The sequence below is a fragment of the Dendrobium catenatum genome, unplaced genomic scaffold (assembly GCF_001605985.2).
Source record: "Dendrobium catenatum unplaced genomic scaffold, ASM160598v2 fragScaff_scaffold_716, whole genome shotgun sequence".
Taxonomy (NCBI): Eukaryota; Viridiplantae; Streptophyta; class Magnoliopsida; order Asparagales; family Orchidaceae; genus Dendrobium; species Dendrobium catenatum.
Window position 1 is genome coordinate 5,126,816 of NW_021319178.1, and position 27,409 is coordinate 5,154,224.

The window sequence follows — 27,409 nt, forward strand, 5'->3', positions numbered from 1 at the left end:
TGACTACAAATTTCCAAAATTGCATCAGCAAATCAAATGAAAGTAGTAATATACAGCAACAACAAAACAAAACAAAAAAACAATCACAAAGTATACTTTTAAAAATACATATATGGACAGAAAATTTTGCTGTATTTTGCAGATTATGAATATTTTACTTCCATGAAGAGTAAAACAGCAAAATAAAATACAATTTTAGTATCATCAGCCCCACCATAACAACATTAAGAATTTCCTTTCCTTGAAACCTTGATAGACACATTGGACCAATATAAAAACTCTATCGATGAGGTCATCTCATTCAAAGTATGGTAGCTGAGTTGAAAGTCTGAAGCTGTTCAAGAGCTGTCCATGGGGGTTTCAGTCCCAGTAGGAGGCACTGCACTGAATGCATTACTCTCCATGATTCTCTGCTCAGGTGTTCTTCCGGCTCCGAACACGAAGGCGCCGGGTGCACTGTTTGCGTCATTGCGTTGGAAGATTGAGGTGGTTGTGGCCTGGTTGAAGATGGGAATTGGGGCAGTTCCAGTTGTTTTAGGAAACCCAAGATTGAAACCTAAAGGAGAAGAATAAACAGGCATTTCTGAAGCTGAAGATGCCACGGTTTCATTGGAACCAAAGAGTTTCTTTTCAAATTCGATCAACTGCTCCCGGACAACTGGATATTTAACAGAAGAAAAGTCTGAGAAGGCCAAAAAAACATGAATTTTTATTCTATGCGGACTCTGGACCGTCCGGAGACCAATAAAAATGTGCCACGATACTTCAAAAATGTACAGCGTTGGGTACCGAGCTTGGTACCCGCACTCGGTATCGAGCGCGGAACTGGACGGGAGAACCGTCAGGTGTCCGCACAGAATAATAGCTCAAAAAACACATACTAACGCCATTAGATACTTAGTAGCCTATTTATTATCCTTGGCATCTAGCTGAGAATTTTAAAGGTGTTTCCTCAATGATTAAACCTCAAAAATCAATGGAAGGACGAGAGAGCAAAGGTGAATAAGTATTGAAGACTTGTGCAGGTGATAAATAGGCATTGAGGACTTGGGGGCTGTTCGATATCCTATTTTAGGCAGAGGATTTAAGCAAGTTTAAGCTTTAATCCTGCAAACAGAATTTTAAGGACTTCAAATCCTGCTAATTTGATAAATCTTGTTTCAGCTCTATTGTTGATTAAATCCAAGATTTGTTAAATCTCATAATTTATAGGATTTAAGGATTTCTACTCTTGCAAATCTCAAATCCTATAAACAAATAGGCAAACGGTTTATCAGGATTTAGCAAGATTTAGTAATTGCCCTGCCATACAGACTTCAGGTTTTAATCCTCAAGATATGCTTAATCCAGCTAGTAGCCAAATAGCCCCTTAAGATTAACTGTAAAGCCACTACAAATATCAACTGTTAAATTTATATATTAGAGAAAAGGAAACCTTTGAATAGAAGGCTAACCTGGAGTCAGCTCAACCTGTTGCCTATGATCTTTCACCCATTGAAAACTTTGTGGAAACCGCCAACCTCTAGATCTCATCAAGTAGGCAATAACAATAGCTGGGGATCTGTCAAATAGAATATATTTTAAGTAGAGGATCACTATCAAACAAAATTCATCTTCCTAAGAATGTATTTTAAGTGGAGGATGACTATCAAACAAAATCCATCTTCCTAACATTCATCGCTTTTCAACGGATCCCATCGGAACCGTAGAAATGTAAGATGTACCTATTTTTTCCTGACATACAGTGTACAAGAACACGAGCCTTGTCCTTTTCACACTGCTCTGCAAAATTTATCATAAAGTTATGTAAGAAAGGGGAAAATCAGAAACAAACAAAACTAGTAAATAAATTCAGTAAATACTGAAGCAGGGCCAAACAGAAAAAGTACAGATCATCGAGTAGGGTCTTTGAAATTTGTGAATCCATATAACATACACAGAAAATGAAAAAATAAACATCATAAAAAGATTAGTAAAAAAAAATAATCTGATATATATTATGCTTTTTTACCTCTTATCGTTATATTATACATTTACCTCCCATATATTCTACCTAAGGGCAAAGCTTCAACCCGCTCCACCATTATTGCCCCCTCTCAAGCTTTTAAGATTCCACCACTCCCTCAAACTCCTGCCAATAAAAATTCTCCCCCTAAACGCATCCTCTCTAGTTATTTCGCTATTGCAGAAGAAATAGTTTCCAATCAATGAAATAAACCATGGAGAAACTTTGAACATTAGCGTACTTCAGACCGATTCCTGCTCTACTGATTACTAACCAAAGATTTCACAAACTTGATATAAATAGCTTATTTTTACGTCATGTACGTTTTAGTAGAGGATGGTTTGAAGGGATTCATGAAAGTTTTGATATAGGAAATAAAAATATGATGGAGGAAGCTATATTTGATTTATCAATAATATAAGAATTTGCAATATTGTCTGATTTTGTAATATGAAGCTCTTTAGAATGACAAAGCGCCTAGTTACTTTTAAAACAGTTGTACTTTTTTACATTTTTTTAGTCGGGTAGTAGAAGAAAAAATCTTCCTTTTTTTTTTTCTTTTGCAAAGATGAAGACCATAAGAGAGTTTGATCACAAAAGAATTGCATCTAGCAATTACTTAGTCCAACTATGCAAGAGTAGATGTTAATATTGAACTACATCGGCACAAGTGGTCAGTCCAACTATGTTGATGGCTAATTCACCACCATCATTGAGCTAAATCATTGAGCTAAATAAGATGCAAGATATTTATGAAGCACAACGCAACTTACACAATAGGTAAAGCTAAGAAAAGCACTCGGGAAAATGTCATGACGGTGTGGTGTAACTTAGACTCTTAACGTTCAAGAAAGATATTAATCGAATTTATAAATGAACATCTCCCTTTATTTTTTTTAATGATTTTTCATATAAAAAGGATACAAGATTTGCCCTATAGATTCCATAATGAAGCACGACGCAACTTACACGGTAGCAAGAGCTATGATGAGACACACCTAGGTAGAAGCCATGGTGGGATGCAGCACAACATACACCATTAAGGTTCAAGGAAGATATCAATTGAGCATTCGTGCTAACAACTAGACAATATCTCCCCCTTATATCTTTTTGTTGACTTTCATGTCAAAAAAGCTATGAGACAAGCCCAGATGTATGTCATGGTGGAGGATTTTTTTTTTTCTCGTTGATCTTGGCTCAACAAGTGTGTCATGGTGGAGGATGTCGTGACTAATGTCGTAGAAAAGGGTATCAGATGAAACCTAAATGGTGGGGCGAAACTTGACTAACTTCATATATATGAGAAGGGAGAAACAAGTTTTGTGAAGTTATACCTAATATCGTCAACACGCATGCTCAAACCATTATGCTAGTTTCATAGCAAATAACCCTAAAGAAAGGCTTTGCAAGTAGAGTTATTGATTCATATGACAGATATAACCAGAAGGAGATGTTCAGACGTCAGTGAATTACATAACTTGAGAAGGAGAAGGTCATGGGATAGGCATCATGAAAATGGGGTAGCAAGTTTTAGTAAGGATAATAGTGTGTTGTTTGTGAGGTAACTAGTAGAGTGCGCGACGAAGAGTTGGGAGTCCAAGAAATGCAAGACGAAGCGAAGCAGAGGTACAAGAACATGGGAGATGAAATCGCAAGCCTTGAGGCGCTACGAGTTGGAAGGAGGCAATGCGAATGCTCAGGATGTTGGGCAATGACAAAGGCACATGTAGAGTTCAAATTAACAACAGGAAAGTAGGTATAATGAACTTTTATGAAATAAAGAAGAAATATAACAAAAAGAGGGAGCATTTAGGAGTTCAGACGAGCAATGGGTGTGGGTTGTGCAAGTGTTTTAAATTCTTTCCCTCTTTTTCTCTTCTTCAATCTTTATTTAAGAAAAAGCTCAAAATAATCATCCAACTACCCCAATTTAGTTTCACACTACCCCTATTTAGTTACATTGACTATTGAAAATTATTCAAATTTGGCCCCTTCATTAACAAAACTATCCAAATTGACGGAAAGTCAATGCTCTCTCGCTGATTCATAATTTGAGGAGGGCATTAAAGTAAAATCTTTATAATTTATAATTTTTTAACTCAACAATCAAAACCGCTTACCCTTGAAAATAATTACACTGTTGAATCTACATAAACTAGTAGAAGTTTACTATATAACAATATAACGTAAGACAGATATTTAATTATTTTTTCAGATTTCAAGAGGCTAAATAATAATTACTAATATGATTTTTCATAATAACTTACTAGCCTGATAACCATTGCAAACATTTATTTTACTAACTATTTACCTATATTATTTAGTATATTTACTTCCCTTCAAATTTTTGTGTTCATTATAATTCATTAAATGACAAAATAAAGCAACAAAAGTCTAATCTCACATACACTTGCACTATCTAAAAACAATCACATTTAACTTAGGTGTTAACTTTAACTATCATTTTTTGCTAAAAGGGATCAATTTTCAATAGTAAAGGGATTAAAATTGGAGCATTGGAAAACTCTAGATTAAATTGGGCGCTTATTAATAGTTAATGGACTGTTGTGGGCTTTTTCTCATTTTTTTTAAACACTTATATTAACCTAGTAGCTTCCTAGTACAAATTGTCATGTTTGTGTATGGCTTTAACATCAACTTCGCCATCATCATCGTTGGATGATGACATAGTGCACATAATAGTCATACTTTTAAATTTGCAATCCAAACTTCTAGTTAAAACTTCCAAAATCACCTATAGTTGAGAATTCATATATTTTTTATTAACATCTAAATAACATAGAAGACGATAAATTAATTATTTAATTCTCATCAAATCGAGTAAATATTATAGCGTGAAAGTTAAAAACCCTCTGCAAAAAAAACCTTTTTTTATAAATGATGCTAGACTTCATAGGCAGCAAGCTCATGGGAAAAGAAACCCTTTCAACTAAAAGTCACTCATGCCTATAGTGTGACTAAAAAATCTCTTGGCATACAAAAAAAATTCACTTTGTAGGACTTATTAACCAGTGGGTCGATTGGCTTAAAGAGATAGAAGGGAAGCAATAAAAGAAGATTGGTTGATACAAACACCATGTTCGTTGGCCTGAAGAAAGAATATTATGCTTGGCTGGAAGATAAGAAGAAGCTACCTTGAAAAGGAACTTTCCTAAGTCCTCAAATCATAGTGAGGATAAGGTCATCGCAAGATTCAAAAGAGCTCAAATTATTCAAAGAATAGTCATTTTGGCTTAGTCATCCATCTTCAAATGACCCAGAGTCCAATAAATGTGAAATTGATGAAATTTATATAACATTTTGAGTATATGAATACCATATTAAACGGTTAATAGTTGGTGTTAATCAAATTGAGGAAGATTCTCAAGTTGTGAATGGAGAGGATGCTAAAAAGATGAATATTTTTTGGAATTCCATCAACATTCCATTGCTTAATGATTATCCATATATATCATATAGGCCTAAAAGTGTTTTAGAATTAATGATATTTTCATAATTTTAGTCATTAACATAATCTAATTCATTTTAAAGTTGTGTTTTAAAAAAATATTTATAGTTTATGTGTATATATCATTTCAATGAATACTTAAAATACAAGAGCAATTCAAACAATTGTTTTAAAAAAAAAAATTGACACTATAACTTAACCAAAAAAATAAATCACTTTCTAAGTTATAAAGATCACCCCAACAATAAGATTCTACAAACAACAACAATATCTTCATCAACAACAACATTATACACACTGTATAATTGATTTGCAAACAATAATAGCAACCCTCAATATGCCTTGAAAGGTAATATGATAAGAAGTGGATGTAATTTCAACAAAAACTAGAGAACGACAATAAGAAAATTAGAAATAACACATAGGAACACTTTTTATGGAAAGATCTATGAAGGAAAATACAAGATACAGTTGGATCTTCAATTGGAGAGGAAGATCCGGCTCTCCCAAATCTCTAGTTGCTAGCTAGAGCCCTCTCAAAAAAGACTATAGCAAATACAAATCAATTAATACCCAAATATTGGCTCAAGAAAAACAGTGCGTCGACATGAATCTCACTTTGCAGACATATGATTCCATTCTCCTTAAGTCAGATTGTAATTAACCATATTTCCCCTGAGGATAGTGTCAGAGTTTAGTTCGATCTGGGTCCTTACTTCCAATGAGTGCAAGCACTCATAGTTAATTACCCCTCTTAAAGCATAAGAAAGAACTCTCGATTAAGGATGAATAATTTTACATGTTTTTTTCTCAGTTGTAGGAGAAAATGGAGGTAAACCCGATCAGGATCCCATGGTTCTGTCGTCCCTGGTATATCATATGTTTCAGTTTACTAACACTAACAATTATTGAACATAGTATTTAGGGGATTTGATTAGCAATCATGGGTTCTCCTCTCAGGGATCTTAAATAAACTTAAGTGGTTAGATATAAGTTGATTTGGTTTAGATTTGAAAAAGGTGGTTTGGGGTTTGAATCATCGGGTAAAGAGTTTTAGGGTTTAGGGTCTCACAATTTATTTAACAATTTCCCCTATGTGTGGGTCTTACAACTTCACTCATAAGTTGCCCGTTGGTGGGTCTTACAACCTAGCTTTATAGGCTAAGCTGCCCATTAATTTTGATTGATTGGATATGTTTTACGAGTCCCTTAGAAATTGCCTATTGATGGATCATACAATCTAGCTCTACAGTAAAGCTGCCAGATTTGTTTGAATTTGGTTGACAGGTCTTACGACTCCCTTAGAAGTTACCTGTAGATTTGTAGGACTTATTACTTCCCTTTGGAAGTAGCCTGTAGTTTATGGTAGATTAGACTTCACCCATAGGTATTTTAGTTTGTAGGTGTTTACTAACTTGACATTAGACCTTTAACATTCAATTGTTTGCTAGTCCAAAACTAGTGTTTTTGCTACAGTAGCATGTTCTTTTCTTTTAGTACCATAATTTTTTTCTTTCAATACGGTAGTTTAGTTTTTAATACCTTGCTTTTCTTTCTTGCACCAGTACCCTGCTTTACTTTCTGTGTCATACTTTACTTTCCAGTACTTTGTTCTTTTGCTTTAGCATTTATTTTGGTATTAATCATTTTTGTTTCTTTAATTGTAGGTACTTGGAGTTCGTACTACTTTAGAGAGCTTAGAGGGTTTACATAGGAGAGTTTGGATAGCAGTGTTTGAGAGTTTTTTTTTTTTTGTCTTGGTGTTAGAGAGGTTTGCGAGTTTTTGTTTAGAGAGCTTTGTTTGAGAGTTTTGAGTTCTTGTTCAGAGTTTGGAGAGCAATGTTTGGTATTTAATGTTGAGCACGTTGTATATTCTTAGCGCAAACATTATTTCTCTGCAATTAATTTTATAATTGTTTAACTAATTAATCAAAAATAAATTTTTTTAATTAATAGCATTAATTAATTAACTATTAATAAATTTGATTGCTCTCATTTAATTAATTAATAAACTCCAAGATTTTAAACTGCTCTCGGATTTTTAATTGCTCTCGAATTTTTTAATTAACCAACCAATAATAAATAATTAATTTTAATAAGGCAATTAATTTCAACTAATCAATTATTTTTTATTAATTAATTAACTTTAATTAATTAATTTCAATCAATCCATTTGGTTTTAACTAATTAATTCTAATTAGCTAATGGATTTTCATGAATTAATTATCATTAATTTCAATTAATTGATTGAATTTAATTAATTAAACTTTAATTAATCAACTAATTATATTAATTGATTAATTTTTATTAATTAAATTTAATCAGTTGGTTAATCAATTACAATTAAAATTTAATTGCTCTCCAATTGAGTAATTTTACGAGGCAATCTCGGCAACCTCCCGGCATATCTCCTTCCTTTGTCCTCGCTATTTCTTTTTTTTTCTTTCTTTCCTCCCACCTAGCCGCCGATTTTCCCCTCTTCACCCCTCCACCTCTCCCCACACCCACGGCCAAATTTTCCCCAAGCCTCCATAAAGCCGCCGGCCACCATTCCAATGACCACCGGCCATCTCCACTTCATTACCTCCTAGAAGTTTCCTAATTTAGATTGATCAAAGTTGGATAAATTTTGAAATTCAAATTCAATTGATTTGAAATTCAAAACTTTCCTAATCTTCAACTTCTATTTTAGGAAAGTTCATTCATACAATCCTATTTGAATTTTGAATGAGAGAGGATTGATTACAGCTTTCTAATTTCATAAATCCAAATTTGGAAGCTATATTAACTCCCTAAATCTCTTCCTGTTTCCCCTGGATTTTGCCGCTGGCCCCTCTTCAATATCTCAGCCATCTTTATTTAATTATTTCCTAACTCTAAGATCCTTTTTTTGGAAATAACCTCAAGCCCCGTAACTCTTGCCTGAGCCTAATTTCTCATGATAGCCTAGCTCTAAATTATTTCCTAAAACTATAAACGGGATTTAGGAAACAAAAGGCCACACCCACTCCATCCCGTGAACTGCTCTCCCGTCACCGTCCCTCCTCTTGCCTGCCTACCTGAGAAGATCTCCCAAGTCCAGAGCACGTGAAGGAAATCACACTCAGCCTCCTACTCCTCTCACGGCTAGACTTCTCCATGCTCTCCTCATCCTAGCCTACCAAATTCTGATACTTTCTCTAGATTTTCTATAGGAAAATCTGAGATTGTTTTCTCAGATTTTATAAGATAAAGTGCGGAGCTTGCATTCTCTCTACTATCAAGGGAAACGTCTTTCACGTTGTGACTATTCAAGAGACGTACCTTAGTTGCTTGGATGAAAGCCATGGACGAAGACTTTGAAGGCATCGAGTAAAGGATCTCCACGTCTCCTTAAGCAAAGGTCCTCAATTTTTACTTGCATTCAAATTCTTCTAAATCTGAGTTCTCAATTGGTTAGATTGTAATCACGAAAGTATCCTCCAAGTGCTCTTACTAAGCTTAGTAATTCATAGGAATTGAGTGTACTTTCTTTGCATCCTAAATCTCGTTGTTAGATTAGGGATTAAATTGAAGACTACTATTTTGCATTGTTTCAATTTTTTTATTTATCTTGAAAATTTCAAAGCTTGGAGTATGTGATTTAGCCTACGCAAAGCATCTCTTCATTTGTTTTAGTCGACTTGAGAATTGCTAATAATTTTAATCCAAAATTATTCTAATCTACGAGTTGTGCAATGCCTAAATGAATCCATAAGCATCACATCTAAGTAGTCCTGCATCACGAACACTGATAAGTGAGACTCATTCCTTCAAGATGATAGTATGCCCGTGTTCCTACGAAGGAGGCAACCCTTGATACTGGTTGGAATATTTCTCAATATTATTGTAGGAGTGGTTGAACCATGACTGATGCTTCTATCTTCTCCCCATCTTTTTCTCCTTCCAAGCTTTTTAGCTCCACCAAAAATCTCACTCCTTCGCCCTTTCCCCTCTCCTCTTATTCCCCCAAAACTTCTACCTCCAAATCCTCCCTTATTGACCCTATATTAGGGTTTCCCCAACTTCCCAGTCTGGTCAATGGTGCTCTCGCCTCTGGTATTATCAGTTGAGTGTTGAGCTCTAATACTTTCCTCATCATATCCTCCAAGATGACAAACTTTTCATCGATCTTCTCATGGATGGCTGAAATTTGAGTATGAAAATCTGAAAAATTTTATACAAAATCATATTTCACTTGTCTGATCTACCCTTCCAACACTTCAACCTTTCTCCCCGCCATATGTACTCAGATCTACGCTCTGATACCAATTTGATAAGAAGTTGATGCAATTTCATCAAAAACCAGAGAACGACAACAAGAAAATTAGGAAGAATAATACACATGAACACTTTTTATTGAAAGATCTATGAAGGAAAACATAAGATACAGATGGATCTTCAATTGGAGAGGAAGATCCGGCTCTCCCAAATCCCTAGCTACCAACTAGAGCCCTTTCAAAAAAGACTACAGCAAACACAAATCACATAATACCCAAAATACAACATTGTTAGCCTTAAATAGGCTCCCCTAATTCCCTCTCAAACCAGCCCCCTTTCCCTAAATAATTCTCTCTCATATTTGAATTCAAATTAGATACCTTTTCCCTATTTAATTCTCTTCCAATTATAATTAAAACTTTCCTAAACAATTCCCCCTTAATTCCTAATTTTTCCTAAATAGCTCCCTCTTAGATTTTGAATTCAAATTAGATCTATTGTCCTAAATAATTCCCTCCCAATTTTAATTAAAACTTTCCTAAACAATTCCTCATTGATTAAGAATCTTCCTAAACAGCTCCTTCTTGATTAGGAAACTTTATAATTCCCTCCCAATCAAATCAGCCCTCTTTCCCTAAATAAACAATCACAATTTCCTCCCAATTTTGATCTTCTATGGTATGTAATTAATCCCCTTTGAGCACTCCTCTCTCCTTGCCCCCCACCCACACTAGTGGGGCCCACAGACTCAGTCGGTCCATCATAATATTATAAAACTATATTTATATTAGTTATGGTATATTATCTACACTTCTAAAACCTTGTATCCCCTATCATCCATGTTTATTTAGTAGGTCAAAGGATTCACGTGAGTTGGAGGGATGCAGGACAGGAGCGAGGTGGCCAAATTTAGCTTTGGTGTGGGGTTGTCGATTTGATGTATGGAGGATCGACCGACGTGGGGTGTCGGAGAAATGGGGTCATGTGAGTGTGTGTCAATGCAAACGGCGCATGTTGGGGTTCGATTCACGAACGTGAGGAAGACAAGCGGCTAGTAGCCTCTGCAACAATTGAGGAAGATTGGATGAGAAGCGGAACTGTTTCTTCTGCGTGTGTGAGGGTTCTAATGAGAAGGAGCATGTTAGGGATGTTTTGTACCGTATGGGAAATACAAGAGCGAAGAATTGCATCGTTTGAGAAGACCGCACAAGGTGGGGCCGGTGGAGGCAAGAGCATTGCTTTGTGAAATTGTTTGAATTTTTTATGTTATATAATTTTTTTAATCAACACCAAAATACAACATTGTTAGCCTTAAATAGACTCCCCAAATGCCCTCCCATATCATCCCCATTTCCCAAAATAATTTCCTCATATTTGAATTCAAATTAGATCTCTTTCCCTAATTAATTCCCTTCCAATTATAATTAAAACTTTCTTAAATAATTCCTCCTTAATTCTTCCTCCTTTTCTCTAAATAATTCCCTCTTAAATTTTGAACTCAAATTAAATCTTTTGCCCAAAATAATTCCCTCTAATTGTAATTAAAATTTTCCTAAACAATTTTCCCTTGCTTAAGAACCTTCCTAAACAGCTTCATTTTGATTAGAAAACTTTTTAATTCCCTCCCAATCAAATTAGCCGCCTTTTCCTAAATAAGCATTCCTAATTCCCTTTCAATTTTGGACTTCTATAATAAGTAATTAATCCCCTTTGAGCCCCCCTCTCTCCTTGCCCACTACACACACTAGTGAGGCCCATAGGCTCAGTCAATCCATCAATACTCCCCTCCAAAATGTCACATTGTCCTCAAGGTGAAATGAAGGAAATTGCTGCTCAAGCACTAGACTAATAGCATTGAATTAAAAAATGGTCTGTCACTGGGTCAAATGATCCCTGCCTCCACCATCTCACATATCAATCTCTCGATCTCATCCTTCTGGAGTTTGAGATAACGGTCTGGACGAACACTGATAGGTGAGACTCCTTCCTTCAAGATGATAGTATGCCCGTGTTCCTGCGAAGGAGGCAACCCTTGATATTGGTTGGAATATTTCTCAATACTATTGTAGGAGTGGTTGAACCATGACTTGTGCTTCTATCTTCTCCCCATCTTTTTCTCCTTCCAAGATTTTCAGCTCCACCAAAAATCTCACTCCTTCGCCCTTTCCTCTCTCCTCTTATTCCCCCAAAACTTCTACCTCCTAATCCTCCCTTATTGACCCTATATTAGGGTTTCCCCAACTTCCCAGTCTGGTCAATGGTGCTCTCGCCTTTGGTATTATCAATTGGGTGTTAAGCTCTAATACTTTCCTCATCATATCCTCCAAGATGGCAAACTTTTCATCAATCTTCTCATGGATGGCTGAAATTTGAGTATGAAAATCTAAAATTTTTTATACAAAATCAAATTTCACTTGTCTGATCTACCCTTCCAACACTTCAACCTTTCTCCCCGCCATAGGTACTCAGATCTACGCTCTGATACCAATTTGATGAGAAGTGGATGCATTTTCATCAAAAACCAGAGAATGACAACAAGAAAATTTGGAAGAATAAGACACATGAACATTTTTTATTGAAAGATCTATGTAGGAAAACACAAGATACAGATGGATCTTCAAATGGAGAGGAAGATCCGGCTCTCCCAAATCCCTAGCCACCAACTAGAGCCCTCTCAAAAAAGACTACAGCAAACATAAATCACATAATACCCAAAATACAACATTGTTAGCCTTAAATAGGCTCCCCTAATTACCTCTCAAACCAACCCACTTTCCCTAAATAATTCCCTCTCATATTTGAATTCAAATTAGATACATTTTCCCTATTTAATTCTCTTCAAATTATAATTAAAACTTTCCTAAACAATTCCCCCTTAATTCCTAATTTTTCCAAAATAGTTCCCTCTTAGATTTTGAATTCAAATTAGATCTATTACCCTAAATAATTCCCTCCCAATTTTAATTAAAACTTTCCTAAACAATTCCTCGTTGATTAAGAACCTTCCTAAACAGCTCCTTCTTGATTAGGAAACTTTCTAATTCCCTCCCAATCAAATCAGCCCTTTTTCCCTAAATAAACAATCACAGTTTCCTCCCAATTTTGATCTTCTATGGTATGTAATTAATCCCCTTTGAGCACCCCTCTCTCCTTGCCCCCACCCACACTAGTGGGGCCCACAGACTCAGTCGGTCCATCATAATATTATAAAACTATAATTATATTAGTTATGGTATATTATCTACACTTCTAAAACCTTGTATCCCCTATCATCCATGTTTATTTAGTAGATTCAATATATGTTTTTGTTTGGAGATGAATAAGTGAGCTACTTCAATTACAATGAAGCATTTGAGTTTTCTAGTTATTTTTCAATTTCCTTATTTTTCCACAATAATATCACATTATAATCATGTCATCCACATAAAATATTAAAATTGCAATTTTTTCCTCCTTGAATTTCTTTATGAATAGTAATGAATTTAAACCTTTGTTTAAAGTTTATCCTTTTCATGGCTTTGGTGAACTTAGCCAAAACTATTCTCTTAGGGATTATTTGAGTTCATAAAGAGCTTCCTTCAACTTGGAAACATGAATATTAACTAAAATCTAGGGGAGGTTCCATACAGCCGTATTCTTCTTGTTCAACTAGTACGACTGCATGTTGTACATCTAACTATTATAAGGATCAAATGAGGTTGGCTTCAAGGGTTTGAAGTATCCATATGGTATTTAGCACTGCAATAGGTGCAAAAGTCTCTCCATAATCAACTCCATATATTTAAGTGCAGCCTTTTACATCGAGTCTAACTTTATACCTTTGAAGTGCCTATTTGCAATGCATTTGACAATCCATACTGACTTACAACTAGGGGTGTAAGTGAGCCGAGCCGGCTCGAGCTTGACTCGTTTATGGGCTCGCGAGCCGAGCTTATCGAGCTCGCGAGTCGAGCTCGAGCTCGAGCTTGAGCCAGCTCGGCTCGTGAGCTCGCGAGCCGGCTCGAATAGTATTTAGAATTTTTAAAAATTAATTAATTACCATTTTTATTAAATTTAAATCTTAAAAATCTATATTTGGTTTTAAAAAAAGAAAAACTTTAAAACTATAGGTGCAGACTATAGCTTACAACCTATATTGCAACAGTTCCAAAAATATTCACATTAAATGTTAAAGCTGCTACACAGTTCAAAAAATATGTATATTAAATGTTATTGTTAGTTTAAAATAAACAAAAAAAAGGTAGAAGCTGCAGGTCTTAAAAAATGCAAAAACATCTTTTTAACCTGGGGAAAAAGTAACCATCGCGTCAACCTGTCTTTAGCCAAAAACGAGGCGGAAAATGTTGAATAACAGGCGGGAAAATGAATTCGAGCGGCTCGACGAGCGGCTCGACAGCTCGTTTAGGTGTTGCGAGTCGAGCTCGAGCTCGACTTTTGAGCTCGACTCGAGTTCGAGCTCGATATTTGGCTCGCGAGTCGAGCTCGAACACCCCCTGGCTCGAGCTCGACTCGACTCGTTTACACCCCTACTTACAACCAATTAATTTATTTCCTTGTGGCAATTCTACCTCCTAAGTTTGGTTTTTTATATGGCTCTCATTTCTTAAAGCATGACATCTTTTCAATCTTTATTCCCAAGTGCTTCTTAGATGACTCTTGGAATCCTAATATTATTTATCTCAATGAGAAGCTTTTTCGGATGACAAGTTCGAAAGGGAAATAAAGTTTGCTATTGAATGTTGGGCGATGTTTGTGTACCCTATCTTAACATAAAGCAAGGCTGATGTCATGATTGAATTTCAATAGTAAAGCTCATGGCATAGTGATTCATCTTGCATGGATTTCAATAGCTATGGTTGAGTGTTAGACTCTTCTTTGCTACTCTTGAGTATAACTGTAATAATGATTTTAGTTCAATAGGTAGAGTTTTGTTAGGATTTTTATTAGAAGGGCTGCATATATCTATAGGGAAGTCTTGGGGTTACTTGAAGTTATGTGGGTTGGTTGGGTCGCGAGAGATGAAAATTTAGAAAATCAAATTTGTTCATTCCAAAGCTTCCCCTAAAGATAACTTTGGTCATATAATTCCAGATTCTCAGCAAAATTGACGCCATGCGAGAAGAATTTTCTAGAATTTTGAAAGTATTACTGAAAACCTCATTGGGTCAACGAGTATCTAAGGAAAACACATTTTAGATCTCTAGGAAAAAAAATTAATGTTTTGATAATTTTGATGTATATATGCCACAAAAACAGCCTAAGGCTCTTAGTGGAAGAAGTGAGTGTTTTATGTGAGGAAAAAATTCTCTGAGGATTTTTATAGGTGTATTTGTTTAGTTAAATTCTACTGGAAGATGGTTTATCAAGAATATGACAATCAAGTTAGCTTCCCACAACAAATTTTGAAACATTACTCTCAAATAGTAGGACCTTAGTGGTCTTAGGAAAATGATAATTTTTCTTTCTACTACCTCATTTTGTTGTGGAGTGTTGACACAAGAGAATTTATAGATCATACTTTCATCATGAAAAAAATAGGATAAAACTTGATTAAAATGCTCCTTCCCATTATCAGATCAAATATGTTTGATATTAGAACCAAATTGGGTAAGGATTATTTTATGAAATATGGGGAAGATTGTAATCACATTAGATTTATTTTTCATGCGAAAAAGTTAGACTATATGGTAGTAATAGTCTACAAAAGAAATAAATCATAAGGCCTTATTAATATAGTGATAAAGGATGGTCCTCATGCATTAATGAACCTAACAATGAGGTGAAGGCTATAAGAAGCAACTGATTGCCGGTAATAGCTACTGGGAAAAGGGTTATTGCAGTGAAGAATGCAGCTAGAAGAATGCTACAACTTTTCTGTGATGACTAGCTTACTAGACACTAGGCGAAGGATGCTTAGGAATTTTCTTTCCTTGAGCTCTAATACTATGAAGAGAAAATAAATGAATTAAATTTTGTGTGTATTTCATTGCCAACCTTATAAGTTTAGTTATATAACAGAATTTAAGGTTGCTCTCAAATAACTTCGATCTATGAAAACAATTAATAACATAGTGAACACACAACAAAATATCTAAGAATTTAACCATATTTTTCTGTATGCATGTACGAAAATAAAACAAGATATTCTAGAACTCACAACACTCGTTCTATTTGAATCCCAATAGGGATTTTTCGTCTTCAATCCCACAAATTGTCAACATGTCCAAATGGAGGAATCGCCAACTTGCAATCACACAAATGGCTAAACTAGCCCTAAAAAACCAGCAACAAACCATTTGATTGACAATCAAATAAATCAAAATTTTCTCAATAAATGGCCATGTTAACATTTTTTAAAAAATACAGTTTTAAAATGTAGACATTTTAATGGCTTGGAATTAGATACATAAAGATATTTAAGGTTCATTTGGTTTAATCATTAATGTACATTAAAATCCCCAAGGAATTACAAACATATTTTTTTTAAATGTTGTAACACTAAAATCAATTCAACTTTTTGAATGAAGGTAATCTTACTACGAAGTTCAAGTCCATTTTAGGTTGAAAATAATTTCATAATAAAATTTCTTCAAAAAAAAAGGAATTTATTTTAATTCATGCAAAGACAAAATCATTATAATGAGAAATTTTTAGGGTCCAAAATCCATCTTGATTTTTAATTACATCCAACTGAATTATAGAATCTAATCAATTTCACTACTTTGTGTACCAACTTTTCAAGTAACCAAATGGTTAATTAGCATATATAGATGGCTCTGATTGGTAAGCTTTTATATATTGGTTGAACTTATTTTTTTGTCATCCAAATGCTGCAGATCACAATCAATAAGGCAATATTGAGTTTGAAGACTATGTAACTTGGTTGATACAAAAATAAGATCAGTACATATATATATATATGTGCACTCATGTGTAAGTGTGTAACAATATAAACTTAGCAAAATAATATATTTAAAAATACATCAATGTTTCTCTTTTTTGGAGGTGCATCTTAGCAGAAAAGTTGGCAATTTTTTTCTTAATGGACAGTTAGGCTTCATTTAATATAGCTTTTCTCCTTCATTTTTTAAAAATAGCTTTGATTTCTAGGGGAAAAGTGCATCCTGGCTACTTCACGAAGGGAGCATATGTAGGACACAGCTTGTTCAACAGTGTGAAAGCAGTGTAATTTTACTCAATAGAGCACAGCTATAGAACAGTTATGCAAAATGAAGCTTCGAAGTCTTTACTGTATGACAGGGCATGAGGATCGTCTTAGGTGCAATTGCATTGTATTCACGAAGAAGATAATGTAGCAAACAACGTATAAAATGTGCTACAGAAATACCTAAAAATTGGTTTGCATCATCGAACTGCAGATTCTTGTCATCTGGGAGGCAGTGATAAGTGAAAGAATTCTTGTACAGATTTTGACAAGAAGGAACAGTCTGCAGAAATGAGTAAGGACAAATATTTTGAAAAGAAAAAGAATCTGTTAAGGTAAATACAACAATTAGAAAAAGGAACTTTTATGTTTGAATGCGCAAATCAATTAGATAGCAGAGAAGATATAAAAATCACATTAATGTTAGAAAATCATAATTTATCATCTCATTTATCTGAAGAATACAAATACACAATATAACTTTTGAAATACAGTAATGTTAGAAAATAAGCAGACATAAAAAATGTAAGGCTGTGTTTGGTTTAGGAGATTCAAAGCAGAAAGGAAACATGATATACCTCATAATTACATCTCAATTGTTCGGGTAGAAGCAATTAACAGGAAGGAAAAAGGAATATATTCATATTTCTATTTATAATTCTCTGCTTAAACACGATAAAATGTTTGAAGTAAAACTGAAGTTTGAATCCAGTTAGGTTGTGTTCACTAACGAGCCCAGCTCGAGTTTGCAATGACTTGAGCTCGACTCAGGCTCATTTATACCCTTGGCATCACATCCAATTGGTTACTAGTAGATGCGAATTTAGGAGAAAATGAACAATAACAAGTAGGATACGGCTTATAATAGATTAGTTGTCATATACTCCTTTTTTAATTCACTTCAAATCATATAAATGATTTTTAAAAAAAGAATTTTATGGTAAACAATAAGCTCTTGCCTGCTAGTATGATTTGAAAAATCACATGATGAGATTTAAGAGGCTCAAGAAGGAAAATTACTAAAAATCATAAAATAATAAACTCTCCACAATATTTTAAACTTTACATGTATCATTGATTAACATGTTTGTGTTTGAGATGGGGGCATGTGGGCGTTGTGGGCACAAGCATTTGAAAATTATGAAAGTTCTCTGAGAAGCGAACAGCAATAGTTCCTTGAACTTGACCGCATTCTAAATAAAAATATTTTCCTCATTTGACTAAAGAAACTTAATTCCATTTATATTTCGATATTGCTTAGGGAAATACTTATAGTAGAAGGTCTATATAAAATTTCCCAAGGTAAACTTACCTTGTTGACAAATTTTGATCTATACTTATGATGCCAAACATTGATAAACCTCCCTGCAAAAGTAAAGATAGCAAATTCCATTTTTCATCTACACATCATAATACATCTAAAATTTTATAGTCGTGGGATCCAATTCTCGAATATAATTATATCTAAAGTTCCCTTGAACTCTAAAATTTTACACTTACAAACTCCCCAATGTATATTTTCTCATTTAAAAGTTCTAAGATAAAGGTGTCCCATAGCTAGAGAAGTGTAATATTGCTAGCTTCCATTGTCTTACAAAATGTAGTATGACAAGACTATTTATGCAAACACTTTCATAACTACGGGATTGAATTATTTAAAGACTGTTATAAGCATGACAATTACCTAATGTTATTCAAGTAGTCCACAAAACATTTATAATATAAGGTGATGTAGAATTGTCTTTTTCTCCTTATTTCTTGACTGAGATCTTGCTCTTCTTATTCATCTTAATCCCAATCTAGATCTTCGTTTTCAAAACCTATATATATGACATTTCTAACTCCACCCTAGAGAGAACTTATGTACAATACTAATTTTTGGACCAATCATGGATGTATGCTATATTCAATCTCTTCTTCTAACTGAATCTTCAAAGTATCTACTTGGTTTGTGAAAGTCAGAGCTGTAATCAAAACTTGGGCAGAAATGTAGGGTCATTGTTCTCAATGATGTCTACTTCTTGCATAACATTCCAATCCATTTCATAAAATTCATAAAAAAAACTCTTCATGAACTTAGCAAGCTTTTAATCCACTGGATCTAATAGGATTTTTCCTATTCGTCTTCCTAACTTTGAGAGCACAGTGTTTCTACTTATGGGGATCCATGCCTTTAGCTGGATTTACTAGTCACCATTACAGCTGCTTTCTTCCTTTATTTGCATATTATTAGAGGGTTTAATTAAGCTTTATAGGCCTTCTACTTGCGACTTTTTAATCTATATTCAAGCAAGTAGGATTGATTGTACTATCTTTATCCTTATTCCATCTTTGTATAAAGTATGCTAGTTTAAAAGCATAAAGTATGCTAGTTACTCAGAAAAACATAATCCAAAATACATTAATCTTTTATTTCAATCCCCTAACCCCTAATCTCCAATTGCCTCGTTGCCTTGTATATCTTTGTCCACATTAAAATATGATTACCTCAAGGATTATTTTTTAACTAAAAGCCAATAGAGATATCTTCAATATTTTGAACATACCTATCATCTTCAACTGCAATCATTGATTCTTCATTTTGATTCGGTTCATGGTCTTCATTCTCTTCTTCTAATGACATGAAATCCACCGAGGTCACTGATTTAGCCTTCCTTGCATCAAGGATGAGGTTGACCCAAAGTTCCTCCTATGCAAGTTGTCTAGGCACAAAAATTCAATATCTGGTCAATCTCACCTAGGCCTACCAAACTTGCTCTAAAATAGCTCTATTCATTTGGTGGAGTGTTATAAATGACTTCCCTAAGTAGATAATCAGGAAGCCCAAAAACTGCTGTCCATTCTTTCAACAGTCAAACTATCACATCAATTTTATGGGACTATCTTTTCATTAGTATTCATAATTAGAGGTTGGTACTGTCAAACGAAAATGCTACTATCTTTTCATTAGTATTCATACTACAATCCATCAAAACAGGACAAAAAAGGCATCATGGTATGCTAAAATAATAAAGAAATATATATATATATATATATATATGATATGATGAGATTTTTTTTTTAAATGTCAAGGCTTAGTTGATAAATTACAGGTCTAACACTACCTTTCTTAACATAGGCCGGCTAAAATACATCTACTCTTCTAATAGGGTCATCGGAAGGTTGACATTTTATGTGACAAAACCATATAAGGCTACTCTCTCTAATCTTATATGCTGCTGGAGCTACTCCAACCTTCTCACATATATACTCGATTCACATTCTGTTTCTAAGTATAAAGCAACTCGTCCACTTAAGCATCCTCATCTCTACAACACTTAGCTTAAATTTATGGTTTTCTTTTAATTGCCAACATTCTGCGCTATAAAGCATTGCAAGTCTTACCACCATCTGTAAAATCTTAGTTCAAATTTCATTATTTGGTCCCACATTTACCACAATAATTAGGCACAATATTTATTTTTCCACATTGTTTATCAAAGTTATTAGCTTATTGGCTCCCATTCTCTCCCATAGGATGCAGTCCCTTCTTGGCACGCTTACACCCCCACTTGTATGTGCAAGATATAGTATATAATTTATATATGGTTGATTAAATAACTATTGTATGCATATGTATACACACTTGAAGCTTAAACGCAAAGATGTGAATCAATGCCCCTTATTTTTAAGTGAACATGAAGCATAAAACCGCCATTTCCCATGCCATAGATTACTTGGGAAGAAAGTTTAAGTATGGAAAAAATTATTCTGTGCGGACACCGGACGGTGAGAACCGTCCGGATTTGTTGTGCTTTTACTGAGTATTTGCTGCGCTTTTGCAAATACTCAATAAAAGTGTAGCAAATATTCAATATTTACTAAATAATTGAATATTTGTTGCACTTTTGCAGAGTATTTTCAAAAGCACAGCAAATACTCAATAAAAGTTCATTAATAATTGAATATTTGATGCACTTTTACTGAGTATTTGCAAATGTGCAGTAAATACTCAGTAAAGCGCAGCAAATCCAGACGGTTCTCGCCGTCCGGTGTCCGCACAAAATAATTTCTTGTAAGTATGAGGGTTCAAATTCTATTGAAAAGAGTTAAGGTTGCCCATAACTATGTTAAAAGCCTTTAAAGCTATTTACTTTTCCAATTAACTCAACTTTTCTTTTGAATATCACAATATCATTAAAAAAAAATTTACAGGACTCCTTCTAACTCAATACAGGACTCCTTCTAACTCATACTTTGTATTAAACGCTAATAAAACTAATCAAATAACATATATTACACCTTTTCAATTCCTTCAGCCTAAAAGTGAAAACAACTAGAGCAGTACAAGTAGAGGACAGGAAGAAAGAATTAAAACATATAAAAATTGCAAATAAAAAAACAATGAAGTACAAACTCGATCTAACTAGTTAAGTAGCACAAAGGAAAAGGAATATGTGTTGCGCATAAACATACAAATTAATGTTATTGTAAAGAAAGATCACATAATAAATGAATTACTCATAATAATAAAAAAAAATTAAGAGGGTTTTAAGGAAGAAAAGGGAAATAATTAGATACGAAAAATTGAATCTTAATTAGCTTCAGAGAGATGCATAATTAAAAAAAAAAAATTTCAAGTCCAAATAAATTATATTAAGAGTTCAAGATACATAGGAGAGATTGGAGTAGTTTTGTTAAAATCACAACAAAGTCCTAAAGACTAAAATAATAATATTAAGAAAAATCATTTTGACACCAATCTTTAAGATTCAAAGAGACATTAAAGATTATTTTCATGCAAGAATATAACTCATTGTGTAACAATGTCATTTTAGGAGAGGTAATATCACACAGGTTAGAAAGATTATAAAAGTATTGGAGAATCAATTAAATTATATCCTAGGAAATATAATATAGAGGTAATTTTATTCAAGAAAATTAATGTATACAATATAGGAGCAATGATCCTAAGAAATATAATATAGAGGTAATTTTGTTTTAAGAAAATTAATGTAAAATATAAAAGCAACAAAAAATCCTCATATAGTGTTTAATGATCTTAGAAATATGTGCTTGGTTTCTCCTATAACAATGGGCATTAAAAAGAAAACATATGCATCAAATATATACATATATTAGTATATTACATAAATAAATGCAATCGGGCTTAAAATTAGTTATATTTATAAAAGATATATATGCAATGGTGCCTAAAATTAAAAGTGCATATTATTGTTTGTTGAAATTCTCATTAAAAATATTTCTAGGTGGGCCATCTTATTGTATGATACTTACAAATATAGTATAAATAGGTGAGATCTTTTATGAAGTAAAGAGTTAGAACAAGGAATCAATTTTAAAGATAAGGCCTCAGATTAGTACCCAAAATTTTGAATAAATAACACATAATTTTAGTATTATATGAAATTGACAATCACATTCAATAATATTAGACAAATCAAGTGGCGCCTATTATATAACATTAATCAGATCTATTATAGTAAATTATGTGAATATAGCTGAGGATATAAGATTTAGAGTTAAAGATTGATTGTTAAAATGAAGAAATGCTCATAAGTACTATTTGATATGTGATATTCAAGATATTTATAGGCAAATTATATCAATGCAATCAGATCATCTATGCCATATGAATCCATGTGTTATGAAACAAATAAGTTGCTACTTACTAGTCAAGTTGAATGTGGCAGAAACAAAAAATGTTACGGTGGATAAGTAGGAATAATTAGGTAAGGTGAAATATAAAATAATTCTATAGCCTTTGAGAGTAGCACCATTTATCTCTTTGTTTGGCTAACTAAAAGCGATGCAAAGGCATTAGCTTTTAGTGATTTATATAATAGATTAGATACTAAAGAGGGAGAAAGATATATGTATAAGTTAGCCAAACAAAGAGATAGGAGTAGTAAGGATTTAGTTCAAGTGAAGTGTATTATGTTGTTGTTGTATGATAGTAAAAAGTGGGAATAGATTGTTAGAATATTTACAACAAAAGACAGAAGATGCTCTAATAGCGGAACTTGACAAAATTAATGTCAGAATATTAAGAAAAAAAATGATAAGAGCTAAAGTAACATGGCTGGATTGTGAAATAACTATAAAAAAATGGAATTGACTTATCATTTTGCATTCAACAAAAATGTTAAAAAAGGATTCATGGGCTACGATCTTGACTACTATTGTTTGACTATCTTCACCCATCTACGATCTGACTACCACTGTCCGACTACAATATTCCGATAACTATAAGTCGACAACAATCCTCCAAGCACTATTGTCTGACCATTTTTGCCCGACTTCGGTCCTACACCTGCCATCTCCCAACTATGATATTCTGACCACCATCACCAAACTACGACGTCTAGGCCATCCTCTCCTAATTAAGCCCCCTGATCACTATCATCAGACTACGATCCCCTACTACCACCATCCAAATAAGATCTCTCGACCACATTCACTCAAATGAGATTTCCTGACTACCTTCAACTAACATCAACCAATTATGGTTCTCTACTCGCAATCTTCCTACTGCAGTACTCTGACCACCATCGCCCGATTACAATTTTTTGTCCACTGCCGCACATGGCCTGGCTATGATCCTCCAATAACCATTGTCCAATACAGTCCTCTGACTACATTGATGCCAATTAACTTTGTTGCTCACCATCACCAAAAGCATTGACGAACCTATCACCTATAAGGTTGATGCACGTTTTCGACATGAACTTTGACTTTCGACGTCAATATCAAGATTTATACTATGCTTTATGGTCCCTAATTTCCTCTTATCAAAGGACAACAACCAAACATGTGGCAAATGATTTTTAAGACAGTTCTCATACCACAAGGCTCTTCCAACTTTAACACACATAATACATTCTATACAGTTTATGTCTAGTATATCGATATTTTCCCCTGTGAAAGAGCATCATTTGTAACTCACAATGTATACTACTAAAATCATTTCAACTGGGCAATACCTCATGATTATTCCTTTTCAAGATTTTTCAAGTAGTAACTTTATCTCTGAGTGTACTAAATTTTAGTAAAATGCTAAGATAATAAACTCTTGGGGGATTTACATACATACCACTTTATTCAATGTTATTTACATATATAACATCAAAAACATTAATTTTACATGCCTACCACCCATATACAACATTAATATCAAATATATTACTCATATATTTCATTCTTACCACTCATATCACCCTATAAATTTTAATATTTCATTCCATGCACCCATATTTGTTCTATGGATGGTACTCATGTAATATTAATGTTTTAGATGTGTAAATAGCATGAAATAAAGTGGCATGTATGTAAATCCTCCTAAACTCTTTTGACTTCACAAAACAATACAAGTTCACTTCAAAGCAGCAAAACATCCACAGGGACTTACATTAAGAATGCGGGAGATACCCAGGGTCTTCAACAACTCCCCTCTCGAGGCGTTGTCGTAGCTCCCAAGATAGAGGAAGTCCTTCCAAATCTCCGTCGGGAAAGCGCTCGCGTGCTGGATTGTCTTTTCGTCCGACGCCGGAATCCGGTGGCCACAGATTCCGCACACCTCCCCCTCCTCGTACCGGTGGTAATGACCGCAAACACCGCAAGGGTTCTCCCTCTCCCTCTTCCTCATCGAAAATCCCAATAGCTTTCAACACCGAAAGATCTCTCAAAGATCGAAATCGAAATTCAGATGGGAGATCGACCGACGCCCTGAGCCAAATCGACAAGGGGAAAGCTATGGAAGGAAAGGTCTCCTGGCACCACAGGTATCCAATTGCAGCTGGCTTTGTGCAACCAAAGGAGGAAGGGAGTTTACTTTTACCCTCTTGTCAGTTGATAAGCCAAGTTGGTCTAAGGCCCATTTTGCTTTGCTGGCCCATCTTTTAATGAGAGTCAAAGCTTCCATTTTTGTCCCTCCAAAGTGCACCTTTTTCTTCATATTTTTTTATTAGAAATTTAGGTAATTATTCATCTCACATAAATGATGTGGATAAATTTTAATGATGAAATTTTTTAATGAGAAAGAATGTATGGCCTTATAATTTAGGAGGGAAGATTTTTTTTTTTTATGATGAATGATAAATTATAAAATATGATTCAAATATATTTGTTTTAACTTTGATGGTCAAGGCTTCACAAATGAGCAGGCTCATGGGGTTATTTACATATTGGCGTATTTAAGAACACTCCTGATTAAGAATGAAATACTTGTGCTCGAAAGAAGTAGAGTTGAAGTCAGTCTATTCATATCAAAATTGTAATAAATCCTATGAGATTGAAGAAGTGGGACGTCTTGAAAATCAAAGAGCATAACTCAAATGCACAATAACCAGAAGCAAAAGTGTACTTATAACTCCACACCAACTAGAAGGAGATGCCCATATCGGACTTACAATGCCATGTGGTTGATAATTGCCTAAATGTGTATAGGTGAATGGCGCCAAGGAAGTTGAACCCATTAGAATTTGAATAATCTATCATCCTAGATTATCGTTGCCATATTTAATTAAGAAAGTAGCAAACTTTACTTTATTATAAGATGCTCACTAGCAATCCATGGGTTCTCATCCAAGTAAATCTCATAAGTGTGGGGGCAAGTAATATTGAACTTTACAATGAACATATGTCCTAAACCTTAAGGCTAATAAGGGTGTGAATGTACCTCATCCATATGATGTAGGAAATACAACTTGATTGTATCGAATAAAAAGGGTCTTACTTCCACTTAAAGGTGGAGTTATCAAAAGCTTCATAACAAAGGTGGTCACAAAAGAGAGATGATTCAATGAATGTGAGGTGAGGACTAAACTACCAAATAGGATTACAGCCCCAATCAAAATTTTATGGTTATATGATTTTAGGTTATCAAGGTTCTTGATCTACTTAGTTATGTGCCAACTTGCGGATTATTACTAACAATTATGGGTTACCTCATCCAGGAATATTCTACAAATCAAGAGGTATAAACCTTGGCCATGGTTGATATGAAAGACTTAAAATCCAGTAGCAATTGAGGAGAAACCCGTGTTAGGGCTTAAAATTTAGAGGCTTTAAGGTTGATAATAAACACAATGATACTTCTCTATGTGGTGAAAAAGATATCCAATATAGGACTCGTAAAATTGATCATATGAAATTTAAAAAATATATGGATATCTCCTCAACATAATAGAGAAAATATTCAAGTTAAGAATTATAACTTGATATTATTTGGTCTAGAAGCTCATTGATTTGACTTACATCTTATGTAGGTTATGATAGTCATCTAACAACAGAAGTGCACATATAAAGTTGGTCCATCAATTTTGTGATATAAGGAGATAGAATATGCATTTAAAGGGCGTGCATGTTATGCTTTATTTTCTTATACCTCAAAATAATATGGTTTATACGCAAACCATATGGTTATGTCATGACATGAATCAATAAGAGCTTATAATAAATATTTTCATGATTCATTATAAGTCAAATTGAAAATCGTCTTTACCATAAATATTATTATATTTTAATTACACTATTTTCTTCATAATTTTGTGCACTTGTGAAAATCCTTAAGAAATTGACACATATAATTATGTTGATCACCAGATGTTGATGCTACTACTATTTTATTGTTATTAATATGTTGATCATCTAATATATATTAAGCATGTATACTAGACACTAATATTGAGTTGGCATTTATATGATATTTTTGAGAATGTGATACATGAATACAATTATTTTATATATGATTTTACTATATTGATATGATTTTTGTCAGTCTTTATCGATATATTGATTTGATATTTTATATAATTTATGTACTAATTGTAATATTGATACGACGATTTCTTTAGTGATTTGATATTTGTACTGATTTACCGATTTCTCTATTGTATTACCCTATGATCATCTAAATGTTAATGTTATTATTTCATTGCTGATATGCATATTGCTTATTTGCCTTATGTTGAGTTCATTTATGAGATTTATCTGCTTGTTGTAAATATTTTTAGGTCGGGACAGATGATTAAGAGTGTGAGATTGATCAAGATTCCTCAGGTTATAGTTCTTTTTTTGTTATTTTATACTCATGACAGAATAATTGTGGTACAATTGTATAAATTCTAAGTAATGTATATAATTTTTAAGAAATGAATAAAAATGTGTATATCACGACTTCCTCACATCTTTTTTGTTGGATCTAAATCTGATTGTGGGTGATACCTAATCTTACTAATAAGAGAGCTGACTGTGGGTGATACCTAATCTTATTAATAAGTGAGCTTTGCGAGTATGACCCAAAAACCTATGAGAGAGAGAGAGAGAGAAATAGTCTACTAGCTTCAATATTTGCATTAGAGGTGATATGTCTTCAAAATTCGTCTTGATTAGACACGAATCTCGATGCAAATGAGAAAAAGAAGTTTTGAAAATTAAATTCAAGATCATCCGAACTTCGATTTCTGTAAGCTTATAATCAAACTAAACATCTTGAAAAGATGAACCCAACGACACCAAAATTATTATAATA

At 33.7% G+C, this 27,409-nt stretch overlaps 1 protein-coding gene across 1 annotated transcript; it reads right to left on the reverse strand.

Moving 5' to 3' along the window:
• LOC110099499 (protein-tyrosine-phosphatase IBR5) lies at positions 1-24,721 on the reverse strand. Its single transcript, XM_020826678.2, has 5 exons — positions 24,287-24,721; positions 17,062-17,161; positions 1,725-1,782; positions 1,455-1,561; positions 1-658 (listed from the first exon to the last, which is right to left on the reverse strand). Exons 1-5 carry the CDS (start codon positions 24,521-24,523, stop codon positions 339-341), a joined length of 822 nt encoding a protein of 273 aa, XP_020682337.1. The 5' UTR covers positions 24,524-24,721; the 3' UTR covers positions 1-338.
• Positions 24,722-27,409: the final 2,688 nt, after the last annotated feature.

Coding starts and splice junctions, on each gene's coding strand:
- LOC110099499 (XM_020826678.2), bottom strand. CDS start 24,523: ATGAGGAAGAGGGAGAGGGAGAACCCTTGCGGTGTTTGCGGTCATTAC. Junction 17,162..24,286: donor GTATCTCCCGCATTCTTAAT/GTAAGTCCCTGT, acceptor TCATTTCTGCAG/ACTGTTCCTTCTTGTCAAAA. Junction 1,783..17,061: donor TGATGCAAACCAATTTTTAG/GTATTTCTGTAG, acceptor TAAATTTTGCAG/AGCAGTGTGAAAAGGACAAG.